Source organism: Rutilus rutilus (genome assembly GCF_951802725.1).
Source record: "Rutilus rutilus genome assembly, chromosome: 25".
Taxonomy (NCBI): domain Eukaryota; kingdom Metazoa; phylum Chordata; class Actinopteri; order Cypriniformes; family Leuciscidae; genus Rutilus; species Rutilus rutilus.
Window position 1 is genome coordinate 21,836,493 of NC_140229.1, and position 22,248 is coordinate 21,858,740.

The following is a 22,248-nucleotide window of genomic DNA, read 5'->3' on the forward strand; positions in this document are numbered from 1 at the left end:
TGGATAGTACAAGACATATTGAATATCTGATTGCCAACATATTGACCGAGTTACCATTCGAAAAGCAGCTACAAATTAAGAAATAAAGGAAGACTCCACGCCTAAGTTGGATATAGACTACAGAAATCAGCTTCACTAAAGGGCTGAACGTGCTCTTTTAACACGGACAGATAAACCCCATAAAACTAGATCGCTTCCATTATAAATCCACAAAGCCGTCCGCACTGCTAGTGGCCGATGTGCCTTCACTTCTATTTTTGACTTTTTTAAAAGGTTCACACTTAAATGCTTCAAGTTATAGTTTTGTAGATAAATTAAAACTAACTACCGGTACATATGAATTTCCTTGCAGTTTTTCAATATCATTTTTATTGTTTACTCAATTATAATAGTTATTAATAATTGTTATATACACTAGCATAAAGTAGTTTGGTTTCAGTAAGATTTTGTAATGTTTCACCATCATTACTCCAGTCTTCAGTGTCACATGATCCTTCAGAAAACATACTAATGTGCTTATTTGATCCGCTAAATTGGATACATAGTTATTTACCCACTTTCCCAAGCTTAGCACTGAGATTAAAGATGATTAGTCTGTAGTTAGTAAACATTCAGAAAGTTTCACAAAGTACATGTTGTTCCTAATGTAAAGTTTTAAGTGGCATTTAAGGTTAATGAGCAATAATGGCATTTTAATGAAGCAAAATTTACATTGTCCTTTCTTTAAATTCAGTGATTAAACACGCAGCTTATCTTTAACTCATGAACTCGTCATCACGGAGTAAATTACAGCTATGAGCACCATCTTTTAGTCTCATGTGACAATAGAAACTCTCTCTTGAATGCAGTACTTCTGCAGGTAGGCGTTACTATGGCACATTACCGCAATGCATCTCATTTATGACTACGGCTAACTGCAGTAAAAACATATCCTCATTTACACTCGCAATACTCCCATAAAGCATCACATTCACAAAAGTAGATGATGAATAAAACAAATATATTGAATAATTTTTTTTTTTCCCAAAGCATTATACCCTTAAAAAGTATTGCTGTTTTCCTTTTTTAACAAGGAAATAATACAATATGATAAAAATGTTAAGCAATAAAAAAAAAATAAAAAAAATCAGTGGTGTGTGTGTGTGTGTGTGTGTGTGTGTGTGTGAACCTCTTTGATCTGCTGCAAAACAATTAGACACATTGTGATTCTGATCTCGACTGCATGAGCGTTCAAAGGAAAAGCAATACAGAAATCTACTCAGAGATGCAGCTCACACACACACACACACACACACACACACACACACACACACACACACGCACACACACAGTCCCCAGAGCAGGAGTGAGATTCACAGGCAGACTTTGTATCATTTTCCCACGCTCATTAGAGAGCCAATCATCAAGGTACTCAATCAGGATGTGTGTGTGTGTGTGTGTGTGTGTGTGTGTGTGTGTGTGTGTGTGTGTGTGTGTGTGTGTGTGTGTGTGTGTGTGTGTGTGTGTGTGTGTGTGTGTGCATTAGGGCTGGGTGATGCAGAATATTCACAATATATTTGAGAAGATTTTGCTGATGATATAAAATCAAATGATTTTAATTCTGAAGAGCGTTTTGTTAGACTAGCTCCATGAGCCATGATTGCGACAGTGTTATGACAGGTTTTAACACTACCTCTGATAAACTTCAGTAGCAAAAATGGGGTTAGAGCTGGTGGATTCAATTCTGTGAATCAGTTTAAACTCATTTAAGGAGACATGACTCACTGCCAACTGTAATATCGTGTGCATATAAGCCGGAATCACTGATAGGACCAGTGTATGTGTGTGTGTGTGTGTGTATGTGTGTGTGTGTGTGAGAGAGAGACACATGGCAGTAATCTAGATAGCACAGATGAGATAAGCGCCTCTCTGTCATCCACTGACACCTGCATCTCACACACACTGGCAGTACCTGTGCATTAAACGTGACGGCCTCTGCTTCCTCGTCCATCATGGCCGACAGTGTGTTTGTGGGCTCCTTCTCACAGGGATCATGCAGGCCTGGCCCACCTGAGAGGAAACAGAAGAGGATCATTATTCACACGGGAAATATAATAACAAAATACATGATTTATATAACTGACACAGTTGAGCGTTGTGGAAGCTACTGGAAACTGTAGCGTTTCATTATTTAGTTACCCCCCGTCACTGCAGGTCAGGAGTTAATTAAACTTTTAAGCGAACCCTTATCGTTTAAATTATGCCCTATAGGTACAATACAGATATATATTTTTTATGTTCAAATAAGATTATATATCACTGTGGGACGGGCTTATTTTCTATGCAAGCCAATCAAATGTTAATGCCTGCATCTCGTTATTAATGAATAAGCGAGAAAAGAGTATAAGAGTAGAGAGGGATGGACTAGTTGTGTCAAGAGTAGATAAATGAGGCATCATTATTCCTCTGGGCCTCAGACAGGAACTAGAGCTTTGCAAATGAAACCCAGATCTGATAGTGACACCGCTGCAGTACTCACACTGTACAGGACATGCCCACACTTATCTCGCATATTCAGGCGTATTTATAGTCTATTATAATGAGTGATCCATTGATACACAACAGATAATTTTATAAAAAAAATAAATAAATTTACACTCTTTTCAATATTTTCATTTCAAACAGCATTCATATTAAAACTCTGACATCACTGTCTAACAAGCTTTAAGTTTACATTTGAAAAATCAGGAATTAAATTATTATAATGTATAATATAAAATGATTATAATATACAGTTTAGTATAATGTTTAATTTTAAAAAGGTTAAAACTAAATGTCCTACAGCACTGGTAAACAAGCTTTTTACATGTACTGTAGCTGATACATTATATTTAAAAATTATACTTTTATTCAGAAAATATGCATTTAATTGATCAAAAGCAGTAAATCTCTCTCAAATAAATGCTGTTCTTTTGAATGCTGAAAAAACTGAAATTTGCATCAAACCATCATATTAGAATGAATTCTGAAGGATCATGTGACACTGAAGACTGGAGTAATGATGAAAATTCAGCTTTACATCATGTATTTGTATTTCTCATTTATTACAATAGAAACATGTATTTAAAATATATTACAATAGATATTTTGAATTGTAATACATATTTTCATAATATTAATGTTTTTGCTGCATTTTGATGCCTCATTTAGCATAAGAGACTTACTGACCCAAAACTTAAACTGCAGAGTATATTATGAAATATAATGACCTATATGTTAGATGTTTATAATTTCGCTTATAATAGTATATATAAATGTCTTCCACATATAGATTTAATTATGCCCAAAAAATACAACTTTAAACATTACAAAACCATAAAAGTCCCCCTATTTGTTGCTCATAAAAATGAAATTGTCTGAAGCGCCTAGGACCCTTCACCAGGTTTTTTTATTATTAATATTTGTTTTTTATTATTATTTTTATTTATAATGGATTTTCCAAAACAAATTTATTTATTTTTACTCATTTTTATGGCTTCTCTGTGGAAGTGTTCATACCTGGAAGCAGTATGCCAGAGGCGAGACACTCCATGACCCGGCGCAGAGCCTCTCCAGCTCCCAGAGGTCTGTTACACGTGGCGATGGCCTTTTCACATATTAACTCCAAAGGCTGAGGACAAAAGAGCAAATCACTTTTCAAAGACTGATTTATTACACAAAGAGCTATCAAGTCATCAAAATGTGCTCATGGGCCACTGGGATGAGAGATTAAATCTGTGGTTATTGTAAAAACCAGTCAGTTTAAATCACTCAATGTACAAGTTATTTATAATTATAAAGTGGACAGATCCAGTCCTGGATGGTGATTGGCTATTGATTTAGACATGCTAAAATACACAAAATAGCTTTACCATGACAGGAATAAATTACAGTTTCAAATATATTCAAATAATAAATGGTTATATGAAATTGTAATAATATAATCACAATTTTACAGTTATTAACTGTATTTTTTAACAGTATGGATGCACTGTATACATATATATACCATTTTTAGCCACTAGATATGCAAAAATGACATGTTTCTGATTTTTTTTTTTTTTTTTTTTATGTGGGGGGAAAATTTTAAAATACAATAGTGCAAAATTTGCTCAGTAGCTCAATTTTTATTTTGGATGACAAAGTACTGTGTAATTTTTATATGCAATAAGAACTTTTTTCAGTCACATTAACAGTTTAAAAAATGATGTTGAACTGTAATGGCAGCTTGAGGTATTTTTAAACAAGATATTAATATTATATATTTAATCTCTGATGCAAGAATGCATTTTAAATTGCTGTCTTCATTTTTTTTAAATACAATCAACAGATGTTGGATGTTTAAGTCATTTCAATTTAAAACACATTAAACTGACTTAAAAATGAGTTGAATCTTGTATAACATAAAATTGAAAATTGTTTAACTTAGTTGAGTTAAAACAATGTAGAAACATATGTTGTCACAACTGATCATTCTTTTTTTTTTTTTTTTTTTTTTTTATACAGTATACAGATTAGACTTTTGGGATTAAAAATAAATGTATACGGGAATATTTGTCACTAATCCATATTGCTGCACGCCGTGGCTCCATTACACACTTGAGCCCCAATTTTCAACAATTCAACGTCAATTAATCCTTATTAAACACTGAACTCTCATTGGCAGATTTACACACCTAAAGTTTTACCGTATCATCACTGTAGTGTTTGCAGTGATAAAGTCAATCTGACTACTCACCCATCCTTTCAGAGGTTCCCACGCCGGGACTCTATTGCACATGTCTCTCAGTATTCGTAAGACGATCACGCACGACTTTAGGCCGTTAACTCTAGCCTGAGGAAACCAGAGGGAATCGGCCAATGAGCTGAGAGCAACAATCAAACTCAACCTTTAACCCCTGAATCTCTAGATCTTGACTATGTGTGTGTGAGTGTGCAGGTGTGTTCAGCTCTGGTCCGTGTTGTGCGGGTGATGAAGGAGGGGGCGGGGCTTATGTCGGTGGGGTGGGAGAAGGGAAGATACGGTGCAGGAAAGCACTAGACAAATCCTTTATGATGACAAGCAGGTTATGGACAAACAAAAACAGGCAAAAGAAAACTAAAAGTGTAACAATTGCTTTTGTAGCCTTACGATACGTAAATGTTCGTGATGAGGTGTTGAGCGTTTGGAGAGCAGGAGGAAATTGAGGAAAATGGCATGTAGTTTTGGGTCATAAGGCTACAATAACAATGAGAAGAAGTGAGCGCCAACCTGGAACCATTTGGCATGTCGCAGAGAGGCCAACGCCACCAGGCACCTCTGTCTATCCAACAGGTCCGCCGGCTCGCTCGACTCAACGCTCTCTATCGGTGAGAAGAACGGGACAGGAAATCAAATCACACACGCGTAGACACGCACGCACACGCACACACACACACACACACACACGTGATGAGGGAGGGGCTGTTAAGGCACAGCAGGAGGGAGAAAGGAGGAAGCCAATCGGCTCAGCTGGTCCAGTGCATCCAGAAGAGATGAAACCTCAGTGCATCTCCTTGGCTGGCTGGAAACTGGAGGAAGGATTCGCCAAACGTGTTAGCATGGGCCAAATGAAATACTAAACCCAGCCTAAAACACGGCAAATGAGGCTGTTCAATTGGCGTTACACACTATCCTAACCAGGCACGCCGTAATACAATTTTAATTTTAATGTGAGTTAATGTGTGAATGTTTTGTGCCAATGAGCTGCAAAAGTCACAAGCAACAATACATTTTGAGTCACTTTATTATATATATTTTTGTTTTGTTTTATGCTGAATAGCTCCGCCCACAGAGCACTCAGATTGGGCCAAAATCCCAGTACCCACAGATGCATCGGTATTTCTTCAACTTTCGGCACTTTTATGACAATAAAGTGTTGATTTTTTTATTTATTTGTGAAAACCAACAGATTTAAACTTTGTTACATAAAGGTCTCAATAGAACTCTTGGAAAATTAATTTGATTCATATTTTACAGTGTGTAATTTCCAGTCAAAATTACTCAAAAAGTGTGAAGATATTATCTTATACATCCAATTAAACATAAAATGCTAGAGTATAAGACTTTTTCAAAACAATTTTGTTTTTAAAGAATTCTGCATGTGAAAATTATTAATTTGAGATGTGGTGCAAGTTACATGTGCTGGTTCATAAATGAGTACAGTGAAAAAAGACAACATTCTCCTCTGACATTTATATTACCATTCAAAAGTTTGGGGTTGGTAAGATTTTTCTAAGTTTTTTGAAAGAAGTCTCTCATGCTCACCAAGGTTGCATTGATTTGATTAAAAATACAATAAAAATAGTAATATTGTGAAATATTATTACAATTTAAAAGAACTATTCTCTATTTGAATGTTTTTAAAAATGTAATTTATTCCTGTGATGCAAAGCCGAAATTTCAGCAGTCTTCATTTTTTCAGGATCTGACCAATAGAAAGCTCAAAAGAACAGCATTTATTTTAAATATAATTTTTTGGTAGATTTATAAATGTCTTTCCATTCAATCAAACTTTTGAACAGTCGTATACAGTGTTGGACATTGTTAAAAGACTAACTAAACTAATGAGAGTGTGAAAAGCATGTTTTCGTTTCTAAAAGTCTATATCTGAAGAAATCTGCACACTGAATAAAACATCAAATACTTTCTGATTGGCTGCATCTCAAAATATTTTTCTAATTTCCTGCGTCGTGCCTGGTTAGGAGTAAATGTCAAAAGCATCAGCGCACGCTAACACCCTCGGCGAATCCGTGCCAGTTTGTGCTTGGATTGACACTGGAGTAATGAAGACATGCAGTGGGTATTGTTATAGACCAGTCACAACAAGAGAAGAGATCGCTCGCACACAACACACACTAACATTTTGAGTTGTCAGACCATTTTTCTTCATCTCTCCCACCCAAACAATACATAAGGTTCATTCTTCTTCAACAACGTTTGCTAATCTTTTCTTATATTGGCTCAGTAGGTGAGCATCTACGTACCAGTGAGACCATCACATTGTGTTCCTCTGCAGATAAACAAATAGATAAAAAAAGAAAAAAGACAATGCTGCCGCAGTGTAAATCCAGGAAAAGGCGTGCAGGTGTACGGGGGTTATTTAGAGATTATATGATGATAACTGAACCATTACTCTTTCATAATACATTTGGATTTTAATCAGAGCAGCCCAGCTGAGGATGGTTTAAAGAGGACGATCTGTCAGAGTGATGGAAAGGTTTAGCCCGCCCTCTAATCAATGACTCACACATACCGCAAAAATCAACATCAATCCATCATTGATCACCCCACAAACTTCCACACATTCAAAATGAGACAAATGCTTCAGTGCATTATTAATCTGATCATACACAAACACGGGTGGAAAACACACACAGAGGGGTCCAAAAGTCTGAGGCATCGAGTAAACTGCCTCTATTTTATGTTTTTGAGGTTTAATAGATTTTTTTTTATATACAAGTTACATTATCAGCAAAACAAAAAGCTGAATTGAAAAAGTAATGAATCACATATTTACAATATAGACATTTGGACTCCACCATATTTCACCCCCCAAAAAATAAAATAAAATAAAATATATGATTTTTAAATAATAATAAAAAATAAAATGACGCCATTCAGCTAAATAAGACAATTAATTTTTTTAATTGTGACATTGTTATGACCTCAAGGGTGATTCTTTTTGATGTATTACAGTAAAAAAATTACTTTAATACAATGATTCTGTATTTAAAACAACAAATAAAGGGGAAACATTTAAGGGGCACTTTGTAATATTGACAGCTAGTGGTTGAACAGGGTACTGCAAATTCAAAATATTGTATAGATTTTTCCCCACCCCCTCTTCCTCAGCCTCGGGTTGCCAGATTAAGGACACGCAAAAGCAGCAACGAGCCTTACAGTGTAAATTAATCAGCTAATGTATACGTTTGCAATGTTTTCAATGTTTTCAATACCAAGGCTTTTTAGGTCAAGTAGAATTCGCAATCTGTGACCCAGTTCCTTTGCTGGCTTCCATCGTATTGTTTTCTGCCAACTGGCAACCTGGGGAGTCTAAATACTATTGTGTAAATTGGCAGTGGGCGGGATAAAACAGATATTCCAACATGGAACACACACTTCGAAGTAGAATAACTCGCTGTAGCATTGCTTTTCAGAGAAGTATGAAGTATGTGAACTTAATATGTTTGCAGAGATATGCTATGATATTTTTATGGTTTAATACAGTCCGTAAATGTCATGAAATAACATCACAAGTGTAAAATATCTTAATGGTCCTAAAAACAGCCTCCATGGTCTTTTTGAAGAATACAGTTTCTTATCTTATATAGTTTCACCTAGTGTGTGAGTGTGAGTGTCATGTACTGTATTGCAAGTGTGTATGTCTGTGTGCGAGCTGATGAGAACTGCCCATTCGGGCCGGTCCTGAGATTGAGCAGTTTCTCAACGGGACAGGGCCCTTGACCTGGTCATGAAAATACGAGGTGCTCTTGTGGTGATCTACAACCCATCGCTCCATCTCTTCGTCCCTCCCTCCCTCCTGACATCTGTCATCCCACACTCCAGGGACAGTGTCCACATCTGACACATCTGTTAGATGGATGAGGTGTGTGCTGGCACAGGTATTGATTCTTCAATCCGGATACATTCTTTCATTTTCCTCCCCCTGCTTCTAACAATTCACATCAAAGAGGATGGCGGTGCGAGCAAACCAATGAGAGTGTGTATGTCAGAGAGAGCGAGATTAAGGCACGCTGGCCTTGATGCAGCACAAATGCTATTTTGTGTGGCACTGCTTTCGAAAATTCATTAAAAAAAAACATAGCAGTTGACCAAAATAGTATTTTTTCCCAATGCTGATAGCAATGAATAGAGAGCAGGGTAGTCGATATAAGGCTGAACATGTAAAACATTTTTTTTAACAATATTTACTTTGGAGAATTGAGCATTATTCATTAACAGTGCCAATGTTTATCTGTTATTTGGCAGTGTTGATCATCTCAAAATGGCCAAATATTGGTCAGTATCACTAAACGCAAGTATAAGTTGCATTTTCTGTGCTGCCACTAGGGGTGCTATAAGATCAGTTAGTTTTTTAACAATCTGAAGCAACAGTTCTTGCCGAGTAAATTGATTCAAGTTGGTTAAATGGTTAACATATCTATAGATAGCTAAATAAATAAATAAACTAAAGGTGCAGTCACAAGAGGTCCATTGTCTTTTGTCAATAGTGTAGCGATATCACAGCTCACACAGAAGTCACTTTCAAACCAAGCAACTTTCTGTTGGTCAACATGGTGAGTTCAGTTCACTAAAAATCTGCTTGGGAAAAATCTTTCACCCTCATGCAAAACTCTAGATTACGTGTATTCTTATTGAAATGTCTGGATTAATTCACGCAAACACTGGCAAATGTGACTGGTCCTTAAGACCGAGACTTTTCTTGCATTTTCTATGCTGATTTTATTTCAACACAGTGTTCAACACAGTTACCAAGTATACTTCATTACTTGGTAATCAAATTATCATAGTTAAATTCAGCAGAAATCTGTGGTGGTACTTATGGAAATCCATGAAGGTCATAACAATAACACATCTAGGTAACTCTATCACCCTCTTAGGTATTGAGGTTTGCTACTGCCACTGCAACCAAAGAGCACTCAAGCATGTACAACAGGGCTGCAACCTTTTCGTTGGCAAAGCATTTGCATATTTGCATAGAGCGACAGAATGTGTATGACAGTGTGTATGTGTGTGTGTGTGTGTGTGTGTGTGTGTGTGTGTGAAAGAGGCAAGGAGCCTGTGTATGAGGGAGAGAGAGCGAGAGAGAGAAACAGCCCGTTTCGCACCACTGCAGCTCTAATTGTTATAGCCTAAATGCCATCCTCTAAAGATACAACCGCTTCGGCTGTCAAAGCGGTCAGTCACGGGTCACGGCACCAGAAACTCCAATAACAGACTTCCATCTTGACTTAACTCGTGTTCTGAGCTCAAATGCCTCTGCATCAGGAATTACTGACCCTAAGCTCAAATTAGACTTGACATAACGCATTCAATATTAATGTCAAGACTTAAAGAGAGATAAAAAGTGTGGATTAAAGACAGGACGAAAGTGAGTTAAAGGGATAGTTCACCTAAAAAAACAAATCCTGTCATCATTTACTCACCTCATGCTGTTCCAAACTAACATGACTTACTTTCCTCTATGGACACAAAATAAATTATTTTGTCCATACAATGAAAGTCAGTGGGGTCCAGTGTAATTTTGGACCCCATTGACTTTCATTATTTTGACTTCAGCAGTTATTCTTTTGTGTTTTGCTAAAGTAATAAAGAACGTCATACAGGTTTGAAATGACATGAAGACAATTTTAATTTATCAGAGAATTATCAGATGAAAGGCAGAAAAACAACACAACCCCTACCAGAATTCTACCCAAAGTGCACTGGGCTGCTCTTACGGTCCAGGTTGAGTATGTGATATGGATGAAATAATGGATAAACAGTCCCACCCTGCATTGTTCTTGACTGAATATTCGGCTTCACTTCATAGTGTCCCATTACAGAAGTGTTTCATGTTGTCTCTTATGTCTGTGTCTACTCTCTTACTCTCCTCCCGCTGTTGTTCAGCACCCCCTGTGAGCGGCCCCGCGGGTCAAGAGTCTGACAGTGCGCAGACCACTCAACCTGCTGCTGAATCAGCTCTATGTGTGTGTGTGTGTGTGTGTTGACTATAAGATGAGTCCAGTGGTGTGTGTGCTTTATGTGCACGGCCCTAAGAGAGTTCTGGATGCAGAGTAAGGAAGAGACTAAAGCTCGTTCTTCAAATGGACCATCGCTAAAAATGCACACACAAACATTCATCCATCCCTCCCTCCCTTCCCTTCACCTCCTGTTTAGAAAAGAAAAAAAGAAAGGAAGTAGGTCACATGCAGGCTCAAACCTTGCTCCTCCGTCTCAAGGTCGTCTTTCATCTGCGGGGAGGTGAGCATCACCTTCAGTGTGAGTTTGGGTTCTGTCGTGGTGCAGACCAAGATGGCGGCCTCGGGAATACAGTGCTGTATCTCATACTTCTCTTCTGTCAATTTCTGTAGGGGTCAGAGTTTAAATTCCAAAGGGTCAAAAACATGCAAAAATAACCCAGAATGAATGATCATATCTATGGCTTTATAATAGTGTAGAGTTGTGAACTATTTAAACGGATAATTTCAAAGAAAAATTTAATTTCTTGCTCTTTTATTTGGAAATTATTTGATGTTTAATATAGACAAGGGGTGTCTCTATATACTGGTATTGACAATAACCCACGATAGTAACAAGATGAAACGTTGATTTCATGTTAAAACTACACGTATCATTATATAGTAACTTCTATCGCAATTATATTGTTAGAGAATTATTTTGGCCACCATAATCATGTAGCAAAAATGTGTTAATATGACAGTTCCAATGTCGACAAAGTAACTTTTTTTTCCTCCCCGAGCCTATATCACTTACTGACACCAAGCTGCAAAACTGCCCACATTAAAATTGTGAGAAATGTTTAGACAAAATCTAAATAAATAAAAAAAAGTATAATTGCGCACATCGGGCTCTTATGGCTCATATATTATGCTATAGGAGAATATTGAGCTCATACTCGAGGAGGAAAAATATTTCCAGAGGCCCAAACTGAGCAAAAATATGCAAATTGGTGCAGTTGCTGATATTTATATGGCTAAATAGTAAGATGAAATTCTGATTGCTTGTAATGTAAATCAGTGAGCTTGTATGTAAATTCAGTGAGAGTATAACAAATTATTTATATAAAAAAGCATCTAAATATCACTCGTAACTCTATATCTCCCAGTAATATGTTTAGTAAGATGATATTTAAATGCCTTTAGTTTTATGATCAAAGCTCTGTAGATTTTATTTTGGGGGGCAAAACATCAGGACTCTGATGAAGATGTAACATTACATCGAAACGTTAGTCATTTATTGTTATGCACCTTAAATAAATATTTTTAATTAGTAGACATCTGTGCTGCACCGGCGATTCCTTTTGTCTGGTTGTATTGTCCTGCCCTGGTTGCACCGGATTGTTTGTGGATTACAGAAGCGCAGAGAACCTTCTCTTTGATTTATGTACAAATAAATGTTTCTCAAAAGCCTGATGTATAATTTTTGATTCTCACAAATGTGATGATGGATAATCAAGTAAAAGTTGTTTCAGTCCAGTAAATGTTCATCTTGAAATATAACTAACATTATAAAAGTTATTCCTATGTTTACTTAAAAAAAAAAAAAATCATTAAAGATATCAGATCAAAAAGACATGTGTACCACCACCTGAAGGGGGACGTCTTTACAATTTACTTTACTTGTTAAAGTATGAACTATCAGACGACAGAAGGCTTGTAGTTCATCGTGTACTACAGTCTTTTCAGCAAAGTTTTGCCCAAGGCTTTATAAGGTTAAAAGTGCAGAACACACCTACTGAAATCAAACTGGACAAGAATCTAATGTTTAAGGCTTTTTGTTATCACATGACCACAGCTGGTCACACCATCACAATGCATTTACAAACCAGACAGCACAGATGCTTACTATAATGTTTAACGTAATCCGGTTTGATGTGGGGAACCGGTTTGTAATCCATTCAATTAATTCCAGCCGCACATTTCCAATCCGTCTGGTCTTTTCATGTAAACCAGAGGATCAATTACATCTCCCAGTCCCACAACAGTGACCCTTGTGTGTGTGTGTGTGTGTGTGTGTGTGTGTGTGTGTGTGTGTGTGTGTGTGTGTGTGTGTGTGTGTGTGTGTGTGTGTGTGTGTGTGTGTGTGTGTGTGTGTGTGAGTGTGACACACACACACACGCTTGAGCACACAGCTGAGACAGGAAATGTGCATGTCTATCACTCAATCGCTGACTGCTACAGAGAGAAAGAGGAAGAAAGTAAAGAAAGGTAAAGTAGGGGACTGCCGTTCCATTACGAACAGATCCATTATACGGAGAGTTGACCTGCTGGCAGTGCAGTCTGCTTTAATGGGATTTCTGTCTGGATGGGGGGGGGTTCAGACTGGGTCACCGCAGATCACCCCACCCTCCCGGCCTATCCTATGTGTCTAATTAGGGAAACCGGTTGTTGGCAGGTTTAGATTAATTACACATGATGCATATAAATAGAGCAGGTCTGTTTCGTATGTTGCAGCTTTTTTTCTGTATGGAAATCAGCAGTTTCATTTCCCTCAAAACACTTTTGAGTCCACAACCCTGGCAGTGTGATGTGTCGCAAAACAAACTCTTGTGCGATTGCTCTGTTAGTGTGGTTCATTTGAATAAGTGTGAACACTGCCATCTGAACCCTGGTGCCATCAAACAAGCGGACCGAGACGCTCCAAAAACAGGACGGGATATCACAAGATGTGACCTAAAGAGGACAGAATGCTTAAGGAGCTATGTTTATTTTTACTTTTTTGGTTCGGTCTTAAAAACGACAGTGTGAATGCTAACTGAACCAGGACTAAATTTATTTTTTTTATTTTTTTTTGGTCTGGATCAAAAGAACGAAGATAACCAAACTATAAGTGTAAATACCCTAAATTAGATTCAAACATGCCGTCTCCATTAAAATACAGTCACAAAACATCATACACATTAAACTGAGACTAGCTTGATAGACTGACTTACTGAACTTGTAAAAGTTACATCAAAATACTCTTGTTATGACCATGTAATATCAGTAAACAATATTCTTCCACATGGAAGGGGCAAGAAACCAGAAAGGGACATGACATCTACAGTACTGTTTACATGGAGCAAATTCCTCCCACAGGAATTACATTGGTAATGTAAAACCAAAAGTTCACCTGCATAAACCAGGACTATTATTACAGCTTTAAAGCTTGAATAATTTGTTTTGTGAGAATTCATAAGTGCAAAAATGCACATTTTACATTTTCGCTTTCTGATTTTAAACCCTCTGGGATGTCTTGTCCCATAGAGACTGACCCCATTATTGTCCTACAGTCTAAATTAATTACTGAAAACAAATTTTGACAGAATTGATCTGAGATTCAGTGTAATTCTAGTATTATTTATATACTATTATGCTATTTATTATTTATTTTAAATGATAATTTTTTGTAATTTTGTTACGTGCTTGTCAGTTTTATTCGTTTTTTGTAGTTATTTTAGTTTTAGCTTTACTAATTTTAGTACTTTGAATTAAACATTTTATTTCATTTAGTTGCCAAGGAAACATTTCTAAGTTTTAATCTAAAATTTAAGTTTTATTTCAGCTTTATTTCAATGAATGAAAATGATATGTTTTAATTAGCGATAAAAGCACCTTTGAGATTTTTGAAAAGAATAAAAAAAATAAGTGTTTGTTGTGCAGCAATTTGTGTTTATGTATTGCAAATAATAGAAATTACAGAAGCTGTTACAGTTGCAAATGTTCAGGAGAAATTGCAACAGTATTGCAACAATTGTTTGGTAACATATAATTGCAAATCACCTTCACAAGGATATTTTAATGAGTGCATTACCACAATACATGCTTCATTATTAGCAAGCAACAAATGCAAATCCAGAGGAAAAAGTGTTCAATTGTTCTTCGGGGCAAAACTAGTCGCAGTGTACCGCAGTGCAGTTTTTTAACAGATGAAACGCAAACAGTAACTTTTTGAGTGTATATTTAGCCACGGCAGATCAAAACTCCACCAGTAAAGGAGGTTGTCAAGGACACTTATCAAGTGTGTATTTTGGTAGCTCATATGGCTTTTCTGTCAGCAGGTGTGATAAGTGTGAGCATGTGTCGTTACCTCGATCTGCAACGGGAGGTTGTCACAGACGGTGCACAGCAGTGTCTTGGTGGGTTTCTCTTTGCACATGAGCACCAGCTCCAGGTCCATGTCATCTTTAATCAGGAGGCCTTTGGCCACCAGACCGATCCTCATCACTCCACATAACACCCCTCCTTCACTGGGACCACTGCTACAGCTGCTGCCCTCGCTGAGACAGAACACACAAAATATGACTACCGTCTCTGGATCAGAAAGATTTTTAGCCAATAAATCAACAGCTAACAGATTCTGTCCATTTTCCCAGCATGCACTGGGAACACTCACTTTGTGCTGCCTTCTGGTGATTCGTCGGCGCTGGCCTCTGTCTCCTCCTCCTGTGTGCTGGGTGAATTTGACTGATTTGTTTGGCTGGCTTGAGTTTGGTCCATCCACTCAGACACATGTTTCAGGGCGCACTCCACAGTGGAGACGAGGCTCTGCACTGCCTCCAGGACCTCAGAGGAAGGGTAGATGGTGGAGTGCTTAGCCATGACGTGACGGTCATCGTTCCCGAACGACCGAATGGACCTCTGACGGAGAGAGAAAAGTCTCATTAGCTTGAAAAATAAACATAGTAAGAAACAATACATAACGCTGAGTAGTTGTAGATGCAAAAACTGTACACATACCAAAAAAGCATTTCTTCAGCTGTGGACACGTTGGGCCCTATTTTAACGATCTAAGCACATGGTCTAAATCGCACGGCGCAAGTGCACTTAGGGCATGTCTGAATCCACTTTTGCTAGTTTAACGACGGAAAAAAATGGTTGGCGCGTTCGGCACACGGTCTAAAAGGGTTGTCCCTGTTCTCTTAATGAGTAATGGGTGCGTTTTGGGCGTAAAGTGCAATAAAACAATCAGGGTCTCATCTCCCATTCCCTTATAAAGCCAGTTGCGCTCGCGCCATGGCGGATTGCTATACATGGCGGAATTTGCAAGCGGACAAATTGAACGATTCTCTAGCAAAAAAACGGATCTGCTCGTGCGTGAGGTTAAAGCTCAAGCAGGTCATCTACGGGACAAGCCGGATTCCACCATATCTTTATGTACACAATATTAATCTTTTACATTGTAATCCTTTTATTTTGAATACTGGCCATGTTTGTGTGCTGCTGCGCATCCCTGTGTGTGTAATAAGCAGAGTGTACGCGCGTCATGAACCCGCCTATAGGCACACATTACTAACGCGCTCTTTAACCCTCTGATGGTCTTCGGTCACTTCTGACCGAATAATTTTCTGTTTTGAATTTTAAAAAAATCACAGCTTCATCGGAAGGTTATGATACTTGGTGACTTTTCTGGGATTAGGTATGTGAATACAAAAAAAAATTGAGGTCATGATCCGAGCATGCTAAGTGGCCGTAAAAAAAATAGTCCCTTTCGTGGTCTTCGGTCAAAAATGACCGACCCATAGGAAATGAATGGGAAATTTACAAAAACGCAAAAATTCTCTGAACTTTTGACTGTACAACCTACAAATCGGCCACGATTCTAAAAAAAAGTACACCGCAGTAAAGGGGTGACACTCTACAACATCAAGAGTGCAAAAAATTCACACCCACCCACACACACACACATACAAACACACTTTTATACACATACACACCAATAAATTCAGACTACAAAAATCTGTTTTGAATTTTTAAAAATCACGGCTTCATCTGAATATTACGAAACTTGGTGACTTTTCTGGCATTAGGTATGTGAACATACAAAAAAATTTAGTTCATGATCCGAGCATGCTAAGTGGTCGTAAAAAAATTAGTCATGATTTTGGTCTTCGGTCAAAATTACCCCCATAGGAAATGAATGGGAAATTGACAAAAACACAAAAATTCTCTACAAATCAGCCACGATGCAGAAAAAAAGTGCTCAGCAATGAAGGGGTGAAGCTCTAAAACATCAAGAGTGAAAAACATAACATAATTAATAATTATAATTAATATATGTATATATAATTAATATAATAATTATTAAAATAATAATTAATAAAGTGTTATAAACCTTGGCAAAAAGTATTATTTGAGAATTTCTAAAAAAATACATTCAATCCACATCTTAAAAGTAAGTAATTTGGTCTAAAAACAACTAGAATTCACAAACATCTCCATTTAGAGCTATACAGGCATCTAGTGGTAAACCCATGCAATAACATGTTTTATTTAATTTTATGTTTAATAAATTGATTAATTTTTTTTTTTTTTTTTTTTCTGAAAGCCTAGTCTCTATTTTACCCGAAAATACTGCATAGAATTTTTTTTTTTTTTTTATTAAAAAAAAAAAAATTATCATTATTTTCAATGGCAAAAAATGGACTATAAATATTGCATAAATAATAATAAGTTCAATCAAATTGTCTCAAAATTCTAAATTAAAAAGAATAAATATTATAGAACAAAAATAAATTGCATTGGTTTTTACTGGGATGGAGGAAGTTTCATTTTTAGGTGTCCGGTCATTTATGACCGGGAAGGCCCCCAGTGTGACTGCTAAACGAAGACCATCAGAGGGTTAAATAAATAAAAATACTGCAGTTAAAATTTCAGTTGCCTCAAAATAACAACGCACCAACAATGCGCCAACACACCTCGTTTTCAGACCAGCAGCCCATGGCAGCACAAATGGGAACCAACACATTTGCTATTTAAACAACTTGGTGCAGGACGTGAAAATGATAACTGCGTCGGGCTGAAGCTAGCAAAAAACACTTGTGTCGCGAGCGTATGATAGGGCCCGTTATGTCTCAGGAGTTCAAGACTTTTTATGTGAAGGTCACAAAACAAATCAAACAAACTAGTTATTTCTAAGTCAACAGGACAAAAGCACCCGTAGTTGAAGAAACAACTAGATACCAGTAGCACTGATAAAGATGCGTTACACACACACCACTATGTTAACAACTTCAGAAGATCACCTTGGCTGACTTCTTCAATTTATCTTCTAAAGTAAAGTGTGCGTGAGACAGACATGCAAGGTTAGAGCGAAGCGTTTAGCGGCAGATTAAACTTTAATCAATCAAACTCACCTCTGCTTGCCTTCATGGCAAAACAAACGTCTATGGAAGTAACATCTACAGAGCTTACAGAAAGAGGTTCACATATGTGTGTCTGAAGCCGTGTCTCACACCCGACTCACCGGGAACACTACATCAGACACGGATGTGCTGTATTAACCCATGTCTGCAGGTGTCAGTGTGTTCTACATCATCCTCACGGGTGGAAATCAATTTGAGCTCAGTGACAGTCACCCAACAACCTCTTCTAATCAGACATGAAGCCCTCCTGCTCCCACTTACCCACAATCCTACAGTCTTTCATCAACCACTGTCTCTCACCTTCAGTCAGTCTCATGTAACGTCGTCCACTTCGTGACTAGATCTAATAACCAACAAATTCTCAATTCCTGCATTAGAATTCAGGGAGACGCTTCTCAGCTGGCAGGACGCAACCAAAAAATGGTGCTAAAAGTGGTGAAATAATGCTAAATGTATAATAAAATGCAACTAACCACACATATATACATACATACACATATGCGTGCGTGCGTGCGTACAAGGGAGATAACCCACAGCTACAATAGATGTGCATTAAACTATTTTAATGCATGGCATGGAGGCAAATAACCACCCGACTTAAAGTGGAGTGCATTTTAAAATAGTTTAATGCACAGCTCGCTGTGGATTATCCCGCTTACACCATGGTCATTTGCCAGCATTGACAAGTTAAAGCTGTTATTGATGTTTGCTGCGCAATATTTGACCGAAAGGGTAAAAATTATTCTGTGTGTGTGCGCACGTGATCTATGATCTCTGTGTTCAAGTGGGGTGTGGGTGCGCACTTGATTAAACTGACTGGAACTACCTGTGCATTAAACAATTTTCTTGCACACCTTCCAGCCAAATAGAATCGAGTATTCAGACAGACCATGATATATTCTAATTGGCTGGAAGGTACCCAATAAAACCATCAAAGCAGCGCTTTTGTAACAAATTCAAGACAATTACAAGCCTTTAACAACCAATTTAAAGACAATTACAATAAAAAAGAAAATGGTGTAAAAACAGATAGTTATTTAGCTTATTGATTTTTTGGAGAGCTGTGCATTCTTGGATTCAGTATGGGCTATTTTTGTTTTTGTTTTGTTTTCTTTAATTGGGATGTTCACGTGCATCTTTGGCCACTGCTTTGCATGTTTTATTAGCATTTTGTAAAATGTGCATTGTGTTTTTGTTAGGCTATAAAAAATTGGTTGTTAGAGGAAAGAAGTTTAAATGAAAGAAGTCTCTCAATCTCACAGAGACTGCATTTATTTGATCAAAAAAAAACAGTAAAAAAAAACTTAATATTGTGAAATTTTCTATTTGAATATATATTAAAAAGTAATTTATTCCTGTGAATTTTCAGCATCATTACTCCAGTCTTCAGTGTCACATGATCCTTCACAAATCATTCAAAGATTTGATGCTTGAGAAACATTTCTGATTATTATCATCATCAATGCTGAAAAAACAGCTGTACAACTTGTGTGGAAGCCACGACACAGGATTCTTTGATGAATAGAAAGTAGAAAATTAGATGAATCTCATGGTATTTCATGTTTCAAGTGGTTTACCAGCTAACATATTTTACGCACCTTTTTAATATGATCAAATTATCTTGCAAACCAACAAGGATAATGTCAAAAATAAAGATTTTTCAGATTTTTGCGCATTGAGAGCTAGTCTCAGCAAAAAAAAAAAGATGGAAATAAAAAGGTAGGTGTGCACTACCAGTCATTTCTTTCATCAATTCATTCATCATCCTTCACAGCACTGAATCTCAATGATATCAGCTCTATTCAACACGAGTTCCATTCCCTAATCCCGTCATTTTCATTCTGTCGCTCTTCCTGCACCATTTCTACATTCGACAGCAGACTTGCTCAATAGCGTATCAAAGCTCATATCAGCGCCACTGCAGTCCCCGGGGGGGGGGGGTGACCTTTCGCATAATATACACATAAAAACGACACGACGCATCCATCTTCTGAACGCCAGCTGTTGTTTAACTAGCAAGAAAAGAAATACAAGATTCATTTATTTCAATCGGAATTCACAGAGTGACATTTTTACACTGGAGGCTTCAACAAGACAGTCGGGCTTGTTTGTCGAGTGCGAGGCACTGATGGTTGAAGGCTGCAACCTTTAATGGAGTTGATCAATTACTGTGATGCAGAGTGAACACTTTGACACTGCTATACAAACTACACGTGTTTGAGAACATTAAAGCAGCCTTGGTGAGCATGTGTCTTTCAGCATCTGCAGCAGTGGGTGGCTTGGGTATAAAGATGCATATCTGTGCGTGTGCGTTACCAGCAGTGACAACGGCCTCTCTGTGGCATCAGGCCAGTATTTAACAGGGTTTATGAGGCGCTCCTAATGGCTGCCTGCGAGTGGCCGTAAAACATACTGGGAAGTGTAAAAGAGTGTAAAATAGCTAAGGAGGAGCAGAGAGCACTGCATCTTAATCACACATCATACCGAAGAGAGGGAAAGGATGGATAAGGATAGAAAGATGCTTAGTACGTACAAGCTGTGCACAGAATAATGATTACATACAGTATTACGATAGTGTTGTTGGGTATCTTCAACTACCTCGTAAAACACATTGGGCTGCAATGAAAAAAGGTGCAGTAAGTGATTTCTGAGAAACACCAACTTAAACAAACACACTCTCCCTTTATTGCGCCACCCCCAAAAATGCATGAACACACAATAGACCTTATTCAGAGCAGCGCCATGACCGGTATGAAAGCGAGGCTGCGAGGGATAGACTTATCGTATTTTTAATGGCATCCGCTGTATAAAGGTCCTAGATCACATTCATTTTCCACAGCTCATTTTGTCTGGGATTTTTTGACAACTGAAATTTCTTGGAAAGGTATTTTTGCAGTGTTTTGTCAGCAGAACAATCCAAAAACACATTAAATAACAGTACAACCCACTGACGAGATGCATGTCTATTCCTTACAGCCTCGCTTTCATTCCCCCGTTAAAAATCAAGCATGGCGCTGCTGTGAATAAGGTCTATGCAAGGGTGGATGTCTCTTTATCAGAGCTGAAGAGAAGCAAAATAATGCTTCATGGAACAAATTGAAGATGAAAAGCATCGAGTGCCATGTGATTAGATATTTGCGTTAATGAGCAGTTGAACAGGTGTACCTAATAAAGTGCCAATTATTGCTAAAAAGAATTTACATTAGAAAGATTCTGAAAAGTCATTTTCATGTCCGTTCTTTCGTACAGAATTGCAAATGTAATTTTTATTGTAATTTGGAACCAAACATTCTTAACCCTCTGATGGTCTTCTTTTAGCAGTCACACTGGGGGCCTTCCCGGTCATAAATGACCGGACACCTAAAAATGAAACTTCCTCCATCCCAGTAAAAACCAATGCAATTTATTTTTGTTCTATAATATTTATTCTTTTTAATTTAGAATTTTGAGACAATTTGATTGAACTTATTAATATTTATGCAATATTTATAGTCCATTTTTTGCCATTGAAAATAATGATTTTTTTTTTTTTTGATTAAAAAAAAAAAAAAATTTCTATGCAGTATTTTTGGGTAAAATAGAGACTAGGCTTTCAGAAAAAAAAATAAATAAAAAAAAATTCATCAATTTATTAATCATAAAATTAAATAAAACATGATATTGCATGGGTTTACCACTAGATGCCTGTATAGCTCTAAATGGAGATGTTTGTGAATTCTAGTTGTTTTTGGACCAAATTACTTACTTTTAAGATGTGGATTGAATGTATTTTTTTAGAAATTCTCAAATAATACTTTTTGCCAAGGTTTATAACATTTTATTAATTATTATTTTAATAATTTTAATAATTATTATATTAATTATATATACATATATTAATTATAATTATTAATTATGTTATGTTTTTCACTCTTGATGTTTTAGAGCTTCACCCCTTCATTGCTGAGCATTTTTTTTCTGCATCGTGGCTGATTTGTAGAGATTTTTTGTGTTTTTGTCAATTTCCCATTCATTTCCTATGGGGGTAATTTTGACCGAAGACCAAAATCATAACTAATTTTTTTACGACCACTTAGCATGCTCGGATCATGAACTCAATTTTTTTGGGTGTTCACATACCTAATGCCAGAAAAGTCACCAAGTTTCGTAACATTCTGATGAAGCTGTGATTTTTAAAAATTCAAAACAGATTTTTTTAATCTGAATTTATTGGTGTGTATGTGTATAAACGTGTGTTTGTATGTGTGTGTGTGTGGGTGGGTGTTAATTTTTTGCACTCGTTGCAGAAAAGTAACCAAGTTTCATAACCTTCCGATGAAGCTGTGATTTTTAAAATTTCAAA

General features: G+C 37.0%; 1 protein-coding gene across 6 annotated transcripts in view; it reads right to left on the reverse strand.

Moving 5' to 3' along the window:
- The window catches only part of strbp (spermatid perinuclear RNA binding protein), a 100,473-nt gene that overhangs the window by 17,720 nt on the left and 60,505 nt on the right, over positions 1–22,248 (reverse strand). For all 6 annotated transcript variants that reach the window (XM_084401068.1, XM_084401067.1, XM_084401069.1 and 3 more), the window contains exons 4-10: positions 15,158–15,402; positions 14,852–15,041; positions 10,983–11,127; positions 5,270–5,361; positions 4,757–4,852; positions 3,538–3,649; positions 1,952–2,049 (exon numbers count right to left, since the gene is read on the reverse strand). In XM_084401068.1, coding sequence (XP_084257194.1) covers positions 1,952–2,049; positions 3,538–3,649; positions 4,757–4,852; positions 5,270–5,361; positions 10,983–11,127; positions 14,852–15,041; positions 15,158–15,402 — 978 coding nt within the window. The remainder of the gene's footprint in view (positions 1–1,951; positions 2,050–3,537; positions 3,650–4,756; positions 4,853–5,269; positions 5,362–10,982; positions 11,128–14,851; positions 15,042–15,157; positions 15,403–22,248) is intronic.